General features: G+C 42.0%; 1 protein-coding gene across 1 annotated transcript in view; it reads left to right on the top strand.

Annotated features, from left to right (window-relative positions):
- Nucleotides 1-18,898, top strand: part of LOC122789096 (myosin-4-like) — a 232,205-nt gene that overhangs the window by 38,857 nt on the left and 174,450 nt on the right. Inside the window, exons 6-8 of the mRNA XM_044056296.1 lie at nt 13,486-13,513; nt 13,605-13,713; nt 14,765-14,857. Coding sequence (XP_043912231.1) covers nt 13,486-13,513; nt 13,605-13,713; nt 14,765-14,857 — 230 coding nt within the window. The remainder of the gene's footprint in view (nt 1-13,485; nt 13,514-13,604; nt 13,714-14,764; nt 14,858-18,898) is intronic.

Genomic DNA, 18,898 nt, shown 5'->3' on the forward strand with positions numbered 1-18,898 from the left:
TAGTAATGAAGGTGCACTGCCTCTGCTCCTAAATGGACACGGAGAGTGGACAAGTGCAGGGTGTGTGTCTGAGAACAGAGCTCTCATAATACACATGCCCCTGCACTCAAGAATTGCAGTTTGGCAATTGCAATGAGAGAGAATGCTCATAGGGGGTTGCATACCTCCCAACTGTACAGATCTTCACTGAATGTCCAGATTTTTCACCCATAAAGTTGGCCTATACCCCATATGTCCGGGGAAGTCACTGGGAGGATGACAGGACTGAAGTCATTAAATAATGGCATACATTTGAGTTTCAGACACCAAATCCATCAGAAATGTTATATTAAAACAAATCCTGTTACTTTAGCAACTTACCTAAGTTTATAAGAGCAATATTTAAAATATGTCCCTAGTTGTACCTCATATTGTCAAGCTTTGTCCAGATATATACACTACAGTATTACTCAGGTATCACATGCACCACAGAGGTTATCAGGCTGAAATATGGGTAAAGGGTATGTCAAGGTTAATGACATCAGAAGGCATACTTCAGTAGGGCAATGGGAGGTGTAGTGAGTGTGAATGCCTTCCAAATCATTAATCTCCATACACACACAGACACAAGTTTGCCAGTACTGACATGCATGGGTTCATTGCTTCGCAGGTGTGTAGTGGTTGACTGTGCCAGAAGGCTGTATAAGGCTAGGCAGTGGGTATACCTTGGCATCAGGCCACATGTAAATTGTCTGCAGTGTGGCTCAGGGGTGTAGTCTCTGGATTAGCCCACACAGGTGGGTATTGTATTCATCATCCACTCATCTGGGTTACTATTGTGGGTGGCCAGTGCTGTGCATTGCTTGCCATGTATGTGTTCTATATTCCATAACATGGACAGTGTCTGGGATGTTCACATGTCCTACATGCATGTTCTGTGACATGTGGAAGTGTACCTGGGGTGTTGTGTGGACAGATTGTTATCATCTAATGTGGCATTCCTGACCTCATGAGGTGAGAAACTGGCAACTGAACTTAGGTTGATCCTGCACCTACAGTGACAACATGATACAAGTCTTCACTTGTGTTAGTGGCATCTGTCCATACAAGGCATGGTATTTCCTTTGTGGGTTACATTTTCTGACTCTACAGTTGTTGCAGGTGTCCAATGGGCAACATTGTAAAGGACTACTGTATGCAATGATTTGCCTATTGTAGGGATAGAGCAGGGTGCCATGTCCTCTGTAGTCCACTGCAATCACACCATGGTTACTATCTGTGGGCAATATGCAGGGAACTACCAACATAGTGGTAGTTGCCTAGCTAAATGTGTTTGTGTATGAGACATGGGTGGATAGTGTTCTCTGGGTGATACAAGGGTTGCCTATATTGTTCCCCAATCCATAATGTCACATGTAAGGGTATGGATTGTCTACACCAGCCTCTCTCCTGTTTGACATCTATTGTCCTTGTAAGGTGGACATTGTGACATATAATAGGGCCTCCATATAAGAAATTTGCAAAACCCACACCACAATGAGTTCTGTTATTACACAATCACAGCTACCTCCAAACAGGATACTGATGTCAAACACACACACACAGAGTCTTACAGTTGCCATGTCTGGGATTAAAACTCCTACCTAACTAGTACATCACACTATAGCATTATACTGTTATAGCATGCGCCATGGAGCTTACAGGGCTATGCCTTCCCCAAAGGTGTATTTCAAAGTGAATGACATCAGCAGGCTTGCCAAAGTAGGGCAATAGAAAGTGATTTGACTGTGAATGGCCTCAAAAACATTGATCTGTACACAGACAAACACACAAAACACACACACACACACACACACACACACACACACACACACGCACGCACACACACACACACACACACACACACACACACACACACACACACAGTTTCACAGTTACCATGTCTGGGATTAGAACTCCTACCTAACTAGTACATCATATTGCAGCATTATGCACTTATAGCATGCGCCATGGAGCTTACAGGGCTACTCCTTCCCCAAAGGTGTATTTCAAAGTGAATGGCACCAGCAGGCTTGCCAAAGTAGACAATAGAAAGTGATTTGACTGTGAATGGCCTCAAAAGCATTGATCCATACACAGACAAATGCACACACAGAGTTTCACAGTTGCCATGTTTGGGATTAGAACTCCTACCTAACTAGTACATCACACTACAGCATTACTCACTTATAGCATGCACCACAGAGCCTATAGGGCTACTCTTTCCCAAAAGGTGTATTTCAAAGTGAATGACATCAGCAGGCTTGCCAAAGTAGGACAATGGAAAGTGATTTGACTGTGAATGGCCTCAAAAGCATTGATCCCTACACAGACAGACACACACACACCCACACATAGTCTCTCAGTTGCCATGTCTGGGATTAGAACCCCTACCTAACTAGTACATCACACTATAGCATTACACAGTTATAGCACACACCAAACAGATTATAGAGCTATTGTTTCCCCAAAGGTGTATTTCAAGGTGAATGACACTAGCAGGCTTGCCAAAGTAGGGCAATGGAAAGCGTAGTTCATAGGTCCAGAAGTTGGTACTAGACTGTCGGCCCTAGGGCCTATACAAGCCTAGTCATAACAATTCCCTGGTTATTTCTTCCCACAATATTTACTTCCCTGGACCCCTGTCTAGCAGGGCAACTGCCATGATCCCTGGGGTGAATTTCTTATCTCCCATCCAATCGTCAAGGTTCCTTTTGAAGAGGGCCAAAGAGGCACTCTGCTTGACATGTATGTGCAGTCTATTCCAGAGTCTGGGTAGTCTCTGGGTTTGGAACCTATCCCTCCAGCATGTTTTGTTCATTGTGATGACAAGGTTTAGATCCCTGGAGCATGTGGCTCTAAGGGATTGGGATTTATTTAAATGTAGCATGTCTAACAGCTCTGGGTTTGACATGGCCTTGTATGTTAAGCAGAGATCACCTCTGAGTAGACGATATGCAACAGAGTATACCTGGGTTTTTTTAGACAGTCAACATAGGGCATCTGCTTTAGGCCTGTGATTCTTTTAGTGAGGTGTTTCTGTGGCGTTTCTAGTTGTTGCAGATGTCTTGAGAGGTACATACCAAACAGGGCATTGTATTCTATAATGGGTCTACTGAGAGATGAGTACATAGGAACAATGACCTCCTTTTTCTGGATGAAAAGCCCTTAGTGATGAGATGTGCCACATAGAAGGATTTCCTGACTGTTGTGGGGATGTGGTTATCGAAGGTGAGGCCACTGTCCACCTTTGTCTCTAAACCTCTTATCACATGTTTGGTGTTTAGTGTACTGCCACCTATGTGGTAATTCACGAGTACATGTTTCTTACCAAAGGGGATAACTATATATTTCTTGGCATTGAGCTTGAGCCCATGGCTCTGGCATCAAGTATCTGTTTCTGTATGGCCCTTTTGTAGAATATCCACATAATTTGGGGATTCAATAATGGCTGCCAGTTTGCAGTCATCTGCGAACGTTGTTAGCCAGAGTTCCTTAGTGTTGGCCTGTACTTCAGAGAAGTAGATGCCAAACAAGAGCTGTCCCAGGACTGAAACCTGAGGTACTCCACTTGTCACTTGTCTGGAGCTAGATTTGGAGTCGGCTACTTTTACAGTGTGGTTTCTGTCAGTAAGCCAGTTGGCAACCCATTGAGTTATGTAGGGATTAATGCCCAGCTTAGTAAGTTTATCTATGATTCCAGACTGGGGGATGGTGTTGAAGGCCTTGGTGAGGTCCAGATAGGCTGTGTGGACCGCCTTACCCTCATCCGCAGCTCTGGAGACCGATTTGAAGAAGTCAATCAGGTTCAGGAGACAAGATCGGCCCTCACAAACCCAAACTGGCTGGGGTCTAGTGTTGGAAGGTTGCCAATGTCTTTGTTTATAAGTTCCATGATAATAAGTTCCATGGCCTTGCAGATCAGGTTCATCAGACTGATGGGGTGGTAGTTTCCAGGATCCAAGGTGGATCCTCCCTTTTGGAGTGGGATAACTGTAGCTGTGTGATACTCAGTGGGCACAAAGCCTGAGGTGAGGCTATGATTAAACATGGCACTTAGGTGAGGTGCCAGTTCATTTTGTAGTTCATGTAGTACACAGTCTGGGATGTTGTCTGGTCCCATAGATGCTGTATTCTAAGCTTTGGAGAGTGCGTGTTTTACCTGTGTGGCCATTATCACTGGAATTTGGCAGTCTTTTGGTATTGAGCTAGGCCCTTTAGGGGGTGAGAGAGGGTGAAGTTGGCACTGAATCAATCTGCCAGGATATTGGTAATATCCTTGGGATCAATATATTTAATGTCATTCTGTTGTACCTCAGAGCAGATCTGAACATTGCCATTTAGATTCCTGACATAGCTATAGAATGCCTTGGGGCTGTCTTTGGAATCTTTGGCAATTTTATTTTTGTAACTAGCTTTGGAGGATTTTATGAGGGATCTCAGCTTCTTACTGAGGCTGGTAAGGGAGTTTTTAGCATCCTGGAATTTTCATCTTTTCTGCAACAGTTTCTTCCTTTCATTGCAAAGTTTTTTTATGGCAGGGGACCACCAAATTTGCTTCTTTTGTTTTGGAGGAGAGCATCTTGGTTCTATTTGGGATGGCATGATTCATGCACGAGTGGATGTGCTCGTACAGTACCATATTGTAGGATTCAGCAGTCAAACTTTCAGTTCCCGTCTGCATGGGTATCATGAAGTTTATCACTTCTGACTTGAGCAGCATGAAGTTGGCTTTGGAGAATTTTTTTATGGAGATTTCCTTACTGGGGGGTGGGGATGGGATGTGGATGTCAAGGGTGATTAACTTATGGTTAGACCCGACCAACAAGTGGGTGACCATAGGTGTGGAGCATCGATTTCCCATGTTGGTAATGACCAGGTCTATGATATTGGAGCTCCTCATGGGACAATGGATTAGTTGATCCAGGGCATTGGAATTTATGAACACCAAGAACCGTTGGGCAAATGTGTTGGTACATGAGTACTTTTCCCAGTTAATGGTAGGGTAGTTGAAATCACCCAGTATTAGGGTGTTTGGTTGTATATTAATACTTTTCAGTAAGTTTAGAAAGGTGTAGTGAGAATCTTGGGGCATGGTGGGGGATCTGTAGCAAGCTACAATTCGTATTGCAGTCTTACCTAGTGTTAGTTGCACCTGGAGAATGTCAGACACATTGTGTTGGGCAACTAGCTTGGTGGTGTGAATATCCTTGGTGAATATGGACACTCCTCCACCTTTAGAGTTTTGGTCCTGGTTTTGTGGGTGGCTGAAAAGGGTGGTAAGAGTTGTAACCTGGTATTGCAGGGGTGCTCTCTGAAGCCTTGAACCAGGTCTCAGTTACTGTACATATATTGATGTTCTCCATTTTTAGGAGTGCATAGTGACTGTGAATGGCCACAAAAGCATTGATCCCTGCACGCACACACACAGTTGCCATGTCAGGGATTAGAACTCCTACCTAATTAGTACATCATGCTGTAGTATTATGCAGTTATAGCATGAGCCACGGAGCTTATAGGGCTACTTCTTCACCAAACGTGTATTTCAAGGTGAATGACATCAGCAGTCTTACCAATGTAGGGCAATGGAAAGTGTATTGACTGTAAATGGCCTCAAAACCATTGATCCCTATACAGACACACACACACACAGAGTTTCACAATTGTGATTATGTCTGGGATTAGAACTCTTATCTAGCTAACACATCACACTATAGCATTATACAGTTATTGCTTATAAGGCTACCTTTTCCCCAAAGGTGTATTTCAAGGTGAATGACATCAGCAGGCTTGCCAAATAGGGCAATGGGGAGTGCAGTGTGTATGAATGGGCCATAACCATTCATCTGGAAGCACACACACAACACTCAGTCACACACAGGTTTACATTTAACAGGAACGTGTATACAACTGCTAGATGAATAATGACTTGTACAGTCATGTTACACAGTTATCACAAGCACCACAGACACTATAGTGCTGAGGGATACCAGAAGCAAATGTCTACAGTGATTGACATTTGCACATCATGTGGTTTTAGCCAACTGGATGTGTGCTGGGTGGGACAGGCCTCATGATTTGAAGCTCTTTGTCACTGTCTGTCACTCTCTTCCACACATCTATGTATGTGTAAGTTTGGCATATTATAGCGTGTTGTCCTTGGATATATGTGTGTATTCCTATCCAATGTGTGTGCAAAGCATGACTGGTGTGCAATGTGGAGTGTGTGCACAAACATCTGCGACTATCAGATATGTATAGTCCACTGTTGTTGCCAGACAAGGGCTTCATTTCTGGATAGTCCGCGTTTGTTGCCAGACATGGACTTCATTTAAGTGTGGGAGCATGCCCATTGTGACCCTTCATTATTTTGTTGTCAGAGATGGGCTTCATTTCTCCAAGTGTGGGAGCATGCCCAGTATGACCTTCTGTATTGAATGTGTGAATCCATTCCAGGTAGGTTGTACTCCAGTGCAGGCTTTTGTGTTCTACACCTACAGCTAGCAACCTATTTCTGCAGGATATCTATAGATCGATTGCCACTATGGGGTCACAATGGGCAAAGGATAGTGGGTTACTGTAAGTAATTGTGTCTGTGCTGCTTCTGCTACATGGTTTTGGTGTTAGCAGAAATATTCAGACATATGTACTGTTTTACACTGTGATGTTTTATGTCATCAACTACTGTCAGGTATACATATTTTCTTGCAGCAATTTCCTGGGGAACACAGGATGAATGAAGCTGTGTCCAGTATTCTGGTCTGCAGCCTACATATTCTTGCACAATCATGCCATTATGGAGGGGGAGCTGCAGACACTTGCTCATGGGTCTGTGTAAATGGTTCAGCACCTTGGTACAGTGGTGGCTGAGGATCCCATGCTTGTACATCCATCGACATGACAGTATGGCCATATCCTGCTGTGGCCATACCTCACAGCTGTACAGATTCACACAGGTTACCAAGAGGCAGGGCTCATATTTCTGGTCATTACCCCTTCACAGTGTGGTTTAAGATCAGGTTTGTAGCCACCTATTCTTGTGTTTACAGGCAGGGAAAGTATGTACACACAGCTGAGTTTTAGACTACACACACTCAATGGCATCCATGCTTCTACCCCCCTCCCCATTATTCTATCCTCTTTCGAACATTATGCAAACGTTATCTGATAAGTATCCCTATTATCACTTCATCCCAGCACTATTTAGGGGTTGGTTCACAGTTCATGCAGTAGGACATAGTGGACATGCTACTGGGATTTGTCAACATGGCCTTGCATTTGGGTTCTGTGGACTATGTTATGTTATTTGGGAGTCCATGAGATAACATACATTGGCAGTACGGGTGAGACACAGGCCTTTGACAGAGGACTGTAGGGCATTTGGTAGTGATGCAGGCCATCTGTAGCAGGCCAGTGCATTGTATCATTCCTACAGTCCCAGGCTGCAAGCCACTATATTCCCCTGGGGTGACAGGGTAGGTGTGCAAGGTGTTAATGTCAATTGTTTCTGTCCTTATTGATCTGCTGACGTGAATGCTTGCAGGGTGCTGCTTACAGCTAGGGACACACCTGCATAGAACACCTCTTCAGTATGCTGCATTCTGTGGCTATTCTCATACAGAGGTGGGGGGTCATATTGTACTCATTCCCAACAGCAGGGATAAGACCTGTGAGATACCTGTGGCTGATGATGGGGTGGGCTGGGTGTATGTGTGTTATGGAAGCTACTTGCAGTTGCTCACAGATATACATGGGGCATTCCACTTATGCTGGCTTGTGCAGGGACATCAGCATTTTTTTAGTACTTCATACCTGTGACTTTTGTGGTCTGCCAGTGTTTGGCCAGATGACATCAGTATTCCATACTACAAACTCAACTAATGTGCTGCTAACCTGTATGTACAATTCCAAAGGTGTGTCCATTTGACAGTAACATTTTATACACTCTCTTGTCTAGGGTTCTTCCACCTGTGTGCTGTTTGTGTGTCTAGGCCCACATTCATGCCATGTCCATCTTTCAGATGGTGACAGATATTACATCGAACAATTAGTATGGAATGCTGATGGAATGTGTCTTGCTGGGATGCATTGTGTTTGGCACTGCAGTTGTGAGAACATGGCCCTGTCATCAGCAGTACTGGCCACTGGCCACCAGGACACAACCCACCATGCCTACATGCTGACCACTCTCACACAATATACAACACACACTAACCTAACACACACAGCCCTGCATATTTTCCACGTGCTACAATCTATCCTGCTACTTTGACTGGCACAGGTAATTTGTGACCACTGTTATTATACCTACACATACATGTTACTACATTTCTACATAGGATTGTGGGGGAGGGGGGCACACCTGACAATTGTACACATTTGCTATGACTGTACTGGCATTTCAGGTACTCCATTTGATTCTGTATTCTGACCTATCATGAAGACTAGAGGCATATCAGTGTACTACAGTTCTTAGGTTTTATTGACCTACATTTCAGTTTCAGACTTCTTACCCTTCAGAACTAACATCCCACTGCCTGATCTGATGCAGTCTGTCTGTGTAGGTCTGGAGGGGGGCTGTTCTCCATAGTCATCAATCAGAGACCTTAGCACAGTCTTTCTTTGTGTTTATCTACACCTGTCATGCTGGCTGAGACTGTTGTTGGGTGTGTGAGCCTCACTGACATGCATGTGTGTGTGTCCTATGGACACACATTTGGCCCACCACATGTCCTGCAGTGGGTTTTGTCACCTTGTCTAGTACTGCCTACTATGTTGACACCAGTATTTGTTAAGGATTTCATGCTGCCGATATAGGTGTCTACTATCTGCTGGCATCCCATTCAGCCACCCAATTCCCTAACATGCTCACATCCATACCATGGATACAATAAATGAATGAATTCCTCACTACTAAGGCAACAGAAAGTAGAATCCAAGCACGAAAAAATCAAACTGTTGCACCACAGCCAATAATATGCAGACCAAAATCAGATAAAATCTTATAAGTTCATTTATTTAAATAAAACAAGCAGAATTGCTTGGTAAAAACTTTGTCAATGACAAAAGGAGCACAAAAATAATGCTCAATAAACAAAGTCTTTTTCAGTCCTTGCCACTGACTGTATAGATGGCTCTATAGACGATTGCATCCTCTAGATGTCAATGAGAACCTGTTATCCAAGAATATATTTACAGGCAAAATCATTCGCAAATAAATCTTCACCTTTATGGAAACCAAGTAGTGATGAAATACTGCTGTTAAAATTCGTTGACAAGAATGGATATAAACTTCCAAAGTGTATTTGGGGTCCTTTGCTTTGGAAGTTTATATCCATTCTTGTCAACGAATTTTAACAGCAGTATTTCATCACTACTTGGTTTCCATAAAGGCAAAGATTTATTTGCGAATAATTTTGCCTGTAAATATATTCTTGGATAACAGGTTCTCATTGACATCTAGAGGACGCAATCTTGTTACTTTTTGGAACTTTTTATCCTTTCTATTTATGGAACAATTTGTGAGTACTTATTATTGAAAAAGAGCCGTCTATATAGTCAATGACAAGGACTGAAAAAGACTTTGTTTATTGAGCATTATTTTTGTGTTCCTTTTGTCATTGACAAAGTTTTTACCAAGCAATTCTGCTTGTTTTATTTAAATAAACAAACTTATAAGATTTTATCTGATTTTGTGTCTGCATATTATTGGCTGTGGTGCAACAGTTTGATTTTTTTCATACCATAGATACAGGTAGCAGAATATTGTACTCCATTCAGCAATTGATAGTGAGTGTGACTTACCTTGTGGCTGTGCCAGTATTGAGGATGGTGCTGGAGGGCTTACTATGTCAGATGCACATAGTACACTCCCTATACATGGTTAAGCACAGGTAGTGTCATGTTTGACATCCGTTTATTGTATGTGCGAGTCAGAGTGAGGTGTCATTTCCTGGGTTCCTACCATGTCAGTGTATGTGCTATGTGTAGCCTCTTTGCCAAGGCCTGGGCATACTGGGCATGCCTTCTTCTGCCTACTGGGGCAGGCTCAGGTTGTTCCTCCTCCAAGTCACTCTGTGCCTGTGCAGGTCTTGGCAATGGCAGGGGGCTGTGTGGCCCTTCCCCATGCTGTTCCTGCTCCTGCTGTTTCTACGGGATCATATTGTGTAGCATGCCACATACGATGACAGTTTGGGTACATGTAGCTGGTGAGTATTGCAAGGCTCCACCGGATATGTCCAGGCACAGGAACTGTGACTTGAGCATCCCAAACACATGCTCTATTATGATTCTGGTCTGTGCGTGTGCCTCATTATGGCGTTCTTGTTCAGGTGTGTGTGTATTTCTAATGGGTGTCATCAGCCACAGCTCAAGTGCGTAATCAGCATCCCCCACTATGTGGCCATATGGGATGTCCCCATTGGCAAATCTCTGGTACATCTGCATCATATGCCAGATATGGGAGTCGTGATAGTTTCCAGGGTCGCCAGCACACACATTCATTATAATGCCCTGGGCATCGCACATAACCTGGCAGTTGATGGAGGGGAAGCCCTTGCGGTTTATGTAGACTCTACCCTGCTCTCCGGGTGGTGCTTTGATGTTTATGTGTGTGCAGTCTATAGAACCCACTACCTCAGGGTATTCTGCTATTTGGTGGAAGAGATGCATATTGCTGGTCAATGCCTTACAGGTGTTGAGGAAATATATGTACTCACCGGCATGTGCTGACATGGCATCCAGAAACTGGTGGAGTACCCTGGATGCTGATACCTATGAGATCCCCATGATATCCCCAGTTGGCCTTTGGAAGGTACCTGTGAAAAGTATTCTTAAGCCTACACATAACTTGGTATCTACTGGGATGGGTTCCCCTCTGTTGGTTCTGTGTGTGAGGCATGGCTGGCACAGCTCAACAATTTGCTGTAGGAGGTCCCTGTCCACTCTATAGTGCTCCACTATCTCCAGCTCATGTAGCCCCTAGTAGATTACCCTGGGTCTGTACACTCTTCTCCTTCTCCTCACTGTGGGTTGGTCATCAGCATTCTCATCCTCACCACCCTCAGCCTCTTCCACACATTGATGTATGAGAGTGACAGCAGCCCCTATCATTTTGTTAGCATTTGCTAGGTAAAACTTCCTCATTTGTGTACATTGGTGGTGTAGAGTTTGTGGGAAAAACCAGAGGGAAAGGTGTTTGCATAGTTTATAGTACTGTGCTGGGCTGGGTTGCTGCCTGTGTAATTGGCTGATTCTGATACATTTCACCTGCCAGCTATGCTAGTTCTCCTTGATTACCTTCCCGCTGCTGTTTTCCCTTCCCATTGCCTTCCTGTTTAAGCCCTGAGGTATGCCGTGCAAAGCCAGTGCTCAGATGTGAACACAGCTGCTATTTCCTGGTTTACTTTTTTTTTGTTTAAAACCCGGTGCACAGCACGGACACATGTTTAGGCAATGTAAAGTGTGCTTGGCAGCTTCAGACACACCCCCTTCCTTAGCTCTGCTAAGCTTAGGGCAAACCCGAGCCACAGAGCTCTAATAAGCTTACAGTATGCCTGACACACCCCTCTATGAAGTCAGCTAACTCTTAGGCTTGCACCATGGTTTTCCTGCACCTACACGGTTAGGTGCAGGCTAGCCATGACGGGAAATCTGTGATTCAGTATCATTCTCCTCATTTGCATAGAACTGCCTGTTAATGCCTAGTTACAAGTCTTACACTGAGCCTTCCCCCTTAGCAACCACTGTTCACTGGCCTTGTTGTCTTCTGCCTGCCATTGACTATAATGGCAAAATTGTGATTTTGCAGAAAAAGCTTTTTTCAGGGTTTTACTTTTATTTTCCAGCCGATCCCATTTGCATGCCACTGCCCTACACTTAAATGGCAGAAATTGGCCAAAAAAAGCTATTTTTTTTATTTTGCAACTGTTTTCCATTCCAATGGCCATATATTTGGCCATTGGCATGCTTTCTGCATTATATAGACCCTTTATTTAGAGCTGTCATGGCTCCGTTTTGCACTTTTCAGAAATGTACTCGGTTACTAACTGAGTACATTTCTGCAGGTTACACTAATCCTGCACAGATGGCTGCCAGCTTCATTGATCACTAATTCACCTCATCTGCATGGTTTTCACCTGCAAATGGGGTAATTAGCATACAGGAGCTGTGTCTGTGCAGGAATAGTGCAGGAGTGCTCGTGCACGTCCCGGGAGCTTGTTCCAGGATCTCTCACTGGCCATATTGCCTCCAGCAGCTCCTGCACTATTCATGCACTCTGTGCAGAACTTGCTGAATCCTGGGGTATATGTTCAATTTTCTGAAAATTTGAACATAAATTAAAAGCAGCTACATTTTTGCAGGGGGCAAGCCCCCTATACCCCCACACTCACTGCAAATTATTATATACAAACTCTGAGAATGCACTACAGTTGGGAAAAGGGTACATTTCTCAGACCCCACTGTACCACATCCTCCATACAAATGCTTCAAGTTTTCGGAAGGTTGAACATATGGTCTAGATCATATAAAGTTCAGTTTTCCAAAAACTCGATCATCTGTCATTAACCCATATCCATCCACAGCCCTCTTTTTCTCATTTTTTTGCACATGGGGTTGAGGTATCACTTCAATAGTGACAATCATCTAGAGCCAAAGTTTACACTACTGGGTGTATAGCCCTGCAGTAGCTGACAAAAACCCATATATGTGTGTGTGTGTGTGTGTGTGTGTGTGTGTGTGTGTGTGTGTGTGTGTGTGTGTGTATGTGTGTGTGTGTGTGTGTGTGTGAGTATTTGTATGTATATATTACAAGTGTAGCTGTGCTCCATGCTGAAAATGGGCCATGCCCATATAGACTTTACTGTCATCAAATATAAACAAATAAATACATTTATGAATCAACTGGTTATAGAATAACAATATTCTGAAAACTGACAGTTTGCTGGATAATTCCAATGTCTGAACTGAGTCACAAGTGATATAGAACTCTTGTCAAAAGAAGGATAAACAGTCCTCTCTGAATAACTTTGTTCCAAAAACTCCTGTTTTCTACCACTTGTATCTTTAATTATTGAAATTTTCAAAGGCAGATAACATACATACAAGCAAAATATGAAATTACCTGTTATAAGCCTTTAATTTCAGAAACTGTTAATAAACTGCTCGACTGATTTGCATTGAAATTACAATGAAAAGCAGTTCAGAAACAGTCTTAGTTGTAAAGAAATGCAGAAATTCATTCATTGTGTATTCTTTTTTACTGTATAGTATTCACTGAGTAGAAACTATATATAAGAAAATAAATATTTAACATCATTTACTTTCATACTCATATAAAATTATGTTGTAGTAAGTCATTATTTTGGAAATTAGATCAAACGAGGTTCTTACTGTTGTGTCTGTATTTTTAGAAGTAGTTTTAATACATAAACTCATATTTAAGAATATTTTTTGTATCTTTGACAGATCGTGAAAACCAGTCAATCCTAATCACGTAAGAGTTTTCTACTTTTTAAGATAAATCATTCTGATTTATACAACTTGAATCATAAAATGCAATGGTTTGTTTTGATTTTTGCCTTTAGTGGAGAATCTGGTGCTGGGAAGACTGTCAACACGAAACGTGTCATCCAGTACTTTGCAACAATTGCAGCCCTGGGTGATAAGAAGAAAGAAACAGAGGGAAAGATAAAGGTGGGTGCATTAAAACTGTGTGTTTAAATCAGCAGTCAGGAGATTTCATTTGATCGGTTTGTTTTCATACTAGATTTATTTAAAAAAAAAGTAATTTGTATTTTTCTCAAGGAGTTAATTGATAAAGACTGTTATGGAGCTGCATCCTACAACACTATTCTGTAGATAGTGGACTGATGCCCTGTCATATGATACAATAGCAAGGACTAGGATAGTGAGAGGGAATATTGTGCAACTGGGATCGTGAAACAGAATTACAGCCCATGTGAAAAACGGATTACAATAATTATTTCATATTAATATACATAAAGGCAAGTTCTGAATAAATATTTATCATACAGGGTAATACAAATATTTTTGTATGTCTGGCAGCTGACCATCAGCTACCGTCAATGCCTCTCCTTGTTCACAGGGACTATCAGACCCAACATAGCCTCCTCAGCCACAAGACAAACCAATGTCCAGGGCCATTGAAAATATCAAGAGTACTGTTGCAGTGGCAGAAGACTACCAGAAAGTGTGCCTTAACCCCTGCAACCTCATGGTAGCCTGGAGAGCTCTGCAACTACTGCCTTCAGGAAATGCATGCTTGCTTTCCCACTTGCACAATGCCCTGACCAAGCTTGTAGGACAGAACTTGACAAGCCCATAATGCTGCTACTGCAGTAAGCCCAGGTTGCCTTCTGCCAGGATTTGGAAGCTGATATTGGCCACTCACCCCCATCTTCACTTACCTAGTCCCTCCAGTGCCCCTGCCACTAGTTAAATATGGGGTGCAGTAACAGCTTTATCCCACAGTGCCATGGGGCTAGATAACCAGGAAAATACAAACTGTAAAAATGGATATTAACTGGTACACAATTCTGATGCATTAATTAGCATAACTTATAAAGTAGTTCTGTATGTATGTTTGTATGTATGTATGTATGTCTGTATGTATGTTTATATGTATGTATGTATGTATGTTTCATTTTCCAGTGGAGTAATTATGTAGAGCAATATTCTTGATTTTTAATAAGACACAAATTGATGTTAACTTTGTATTAAACAGGGAACCCTAGAAGATCAAATCATCCAAGCTAATCCCTTGTTGGAAGCATTTGGCAATGCCAAGACCATAAGGAATGACAACTCATCCCGCTTTGTAAGTTCATGAGTTAAGTGTTTCTGGAATGAAAAGAACTAATGCCTTGATATTTGTTACTATGTGACATTCACATAAATACTTGTAAGTATAGATGATGGTGAAGTAGGCAAATATAATACTTATATATTATTGCCAACCAAGTAATAAAATGAATGCCTAAAAAAGTATGACTGATAAAAACAGACCATTAATTTTTCTTTTGAGCACCTAAACGAATCAATGAACTAAAACCTTTTGGACATAGGAGCACAAACAAAAGAAGTAATGATGTGCAGTCATGCAAGCCCAAATGAGGTACACATCTCTTGTATTCAGAGTTATAACTGATAGAATAACCTTTAAACTGTACCTCAAGCACTCTTCTAATAAATAGATCCAGAGAGTTGTGTATATATGATAATATATGCTTTCTTAAAAATAGGGTAGTTATTTCTAGAGCATGTTTTCAAACCTCAATTGTATGACCATGTTTCTCCAAAACAAAGCTTGGGTAAAGCTTTTAAGATAAGTTCAGAGTACAATAAAGTGGTGGTGAGAAAGAAGTGCCCGCCCCAACCCCAGTCTCACAGAGAACAGTGCCAGTGTCATGGCAATCTCACAGAGAACAGTGCCAGTGTCATGAGAACAATGCCAGTGTCATGTCAATCTCACAGAAAGCAATGCCAGTGTCATGGCAGTCTCACAGAGAACAATGCCAGTGTCATGAGAACAATGCCAGTGTCATGGCAGTTTCACAGAGAACAATGCCAGTGTCATGGCAATCACACAGTGAACAGTGCCAGTGTCATGAGAACAATGCCAGTGTCATGGCAAACTCACAGAGAACAATGCCAGTGTTATGGCAATCTCACAGAGAACAGTGCCAGTGCAATCTCACAGAGATCAATGCCAGTGTCATGAGAACAATGCCACTGTCATGGCAATCTCACAGAGAACAATACCAGTGTCATGGCAATCTCATAGAGAACAGTGCCAGTGCAATCTCACAGAGAACAGTGCCAGTGTCATGATAACAGTGCCAGTGTCATGGCAGTCTCACAGAGAACAGTGCCACTGTCATGAAAGCAATGCCAGTGTCATGGCAATCTCACAGAGAACAATGCCAATGTCATGAGAACAATGCCAGTGTCATGGCAATCTCACAGAGAACAATGCCAGTGTCATGGCAATCTCACAAACAACAATGCTTGTGTCACAGGTAGCACATTTCAGTCTAAGTAGAATATTTTATTTATGAACCTAGTGATGGGGGCATTCCACCATGGGTGGCAGTTATCTATATTTTGTCAGTCTGTGAAAATAGCCCAGCTTGTCAGAACCTACCTTGTTATTCATGCCATTAACATAACAAGTAAAAAGGAAAGTCCATGGGGAGCAATGATGTTGTTGTGTCTTTCGGCTTTTCCCAGTTAGGGGCCACCACAGCGGAACTCCAGTCCGCTAATGACTGGCAGTAGATTTTTACATGCTGACTTGCTGGGCCTGATGCACAACCTTCAGTGAAGGAACGCCCATTCATGCATGCCGCCACACAGAAGACGCTCTAACTGAGAATCGAACGGAGCAACGTCTTATTGTGAGGTGACAATGCTACTGCAGCACCACCACGCAATAAAGTTTGGGATTGTTGCATCTTGAAGTAAGGAAATATTTCCCTTTAAGCTGGCCAGTTTGATAAGTTAGCCTTTTGGTGTACAGTCCATTGTCAAGAATCAAACACTGTAACTTTCTAAAACTGGACAGCACCAGTATGCTGTGCCTTGTTAGTAGTCTGCAGTGTTTTTACACAATTCTGATCCCTGGTAATGCCACCACTGAGTGGGAAGAACATATCTTTGATATTTGTGTTACTCCTGGATACTTATGTGTTACACTCTGTCATCAGACATATCTTAGCAGGGTCATCTGACACTCTGTTCAGTTCTGTAGACTGGCACCCCATCAAATCAAAGCTGAGGACAATAAATAAATAAATAAATAAAAATCTTCTGAAAGTTGAAGACCAAAAAAAATTTACAAATACCATCACCTACATCCCATACATGAATGCAATACTGGCACTAATTTATGAGACTCTAATATTCATGTGGCTTAGCTCATAGATTAGTACTAAGCTAATTGCCCTTGCAAGCCATTTTAAGCCTAGCCAATTATCCCTTATGAGACTCAAACCTTGCACGGCAAACACCTTAACCATTAGGCCACCTCATTGTAAGTAAATGAATTCCCTTACTGTACTTCTTCCCTAGGCACCTGCTGATTGTGCCCCTTAATAGCATGACCCAGGGGCAGCTGCCCACTTCCCCACACCTTGCCTATGGGTCTTGTCATTAGCAATGGTATTGATTAGGGTTTAGCATCTGTCTGAGAGCTGTTGCACTTCCTGATATTAATGTATAATGAAATCAATCTTACAGTGACAGTACAAATTAGGGTGTAACATCTGCCTGATGGCTGTATTACTCACTGATAGGAATACATAACAGACTGTCATCAGTGTGACTTACAGTGATGGCACTGATTAGGGTATAACATCTGTCTGACAGCTATGGTTTCCCTGATAGTAACATAGGGTACTGTCATCAGCTTGACTTAAAGCAATGATGTCGCTGCCTGAAAGATATGTGTGTGTGTTACTTCTCTCACTAGTGTGGGATGCCGCAGTGGTCTACAGATAATGACAAACCCAAGCAGAGGCTGAAGAGATTGCCTGTGGTGCTTCTGTCTGATAATAGCATGTGATTTTAATACCATTTTGATTTATGCCATGCCACAACATCTTTCAACTTCCCCTGATTTTGTAAAATTTCCCTCCTTTTGACTTACATTTTTACTCTGTCCCTCCTACAATTTTTGATTTTCTTGTAATTACTGAGGATTGCAATCAGTCAATTGTGCCAGACATTAATATTTCATACACCTTAATGTTCAGAAAATGCATACTGCTGCAAAACCTGTTTATCTATTAATCTTTTGAGTGCATTAAAATAATATTTAAAAAATGCCCCTGATTAGGGCCCTTGTTGCTACCATTATTATTAACTTTGTCATAATTCTTGAACAAATTCTGAGAAAATCCACAACTGTGATTGCAGTATCCCTAATGACAGGCAGAAAGTTTACAAAAGTGTTATGGTTACAAAACATGGCTTGACAGCATCAATGCACTCTGCCTCGACATTTGCAGTACTGTTGATGCATCATAACTAAAACGTGAGTGATAACACTTAGTTTATATGGTAATTCACGAATGTGTGTTACCTGTAAACTACTCACATTGTGTATAATTGTAGTGAATGCAGTCTGCAGGGTACTACATTATGTTCTGATGCAATACCTACCATCACACATCCTCTTTTACTCCGAAACATGTTACTCATACCATTACTTTGTTACAATACTCAGTATACAAGGCTCGGTCACAGTAATGCAGAAGTCAAGATATCTTTTCTTCCTTTCAATAACTACTGCTCACAACTGGTGATACATGGCTACTACATGATCATTTGGCAGCAATGTTTTTTTTTCATTTTTTTGTTACTTCTATTGTTCGTATCAATTAAATTGTGCAGATTAAAATTAATTTGAACAGTATAGCTCGGGTTTATCAATAAATAGTCAAAGTACTGTTTTTTGACTTGCAATTTCCTGAAAGATAAATTCCAAATACAGTGAGAGGAAAACCCTAAAAAAACCCAAAAATCTTTTCTGCAGGGAAGCAAGCTCACCTGCAGTCCCATGTAAGAGGCCTCTAAATTATGTACACCAACTCTATGGTAACACCACACTGAGGAAAACGGAAAAACTCTTCAAAAACACATGATTAGCATGCTCCCTTCAACAAATTGTGGTAGTACTCTCAGCAACATTCAATTTTCAAAATGCAGCATTGCAAAGAATCACCCACTAATGATTTATAAGTCTGCCATATTTCTGTAGTAGAATAACTTAATCACCCCAAACAGAGAGCTCCTGTCTGGATTTAATGATATTGTTGATTTCTGGAAGCTGTGTATTTCTTTAAAATAAAATAACGTT

The sequence above is a fragment of the Protopterus annectens genome, chromosome 14.part0 (genome assembly GCF_019279795.1).
Source record: "Protopterus annectens isolate FY-2018-M chromosome 14.part0, PAN1.0, whole genome shotgun sequence".
Classification (NCBI taxonomy): Eukaryota; Metazoa; Chordata; order Ceratodontiformes; family Protopteridae; genus Protopterus; species Protopterus annectens.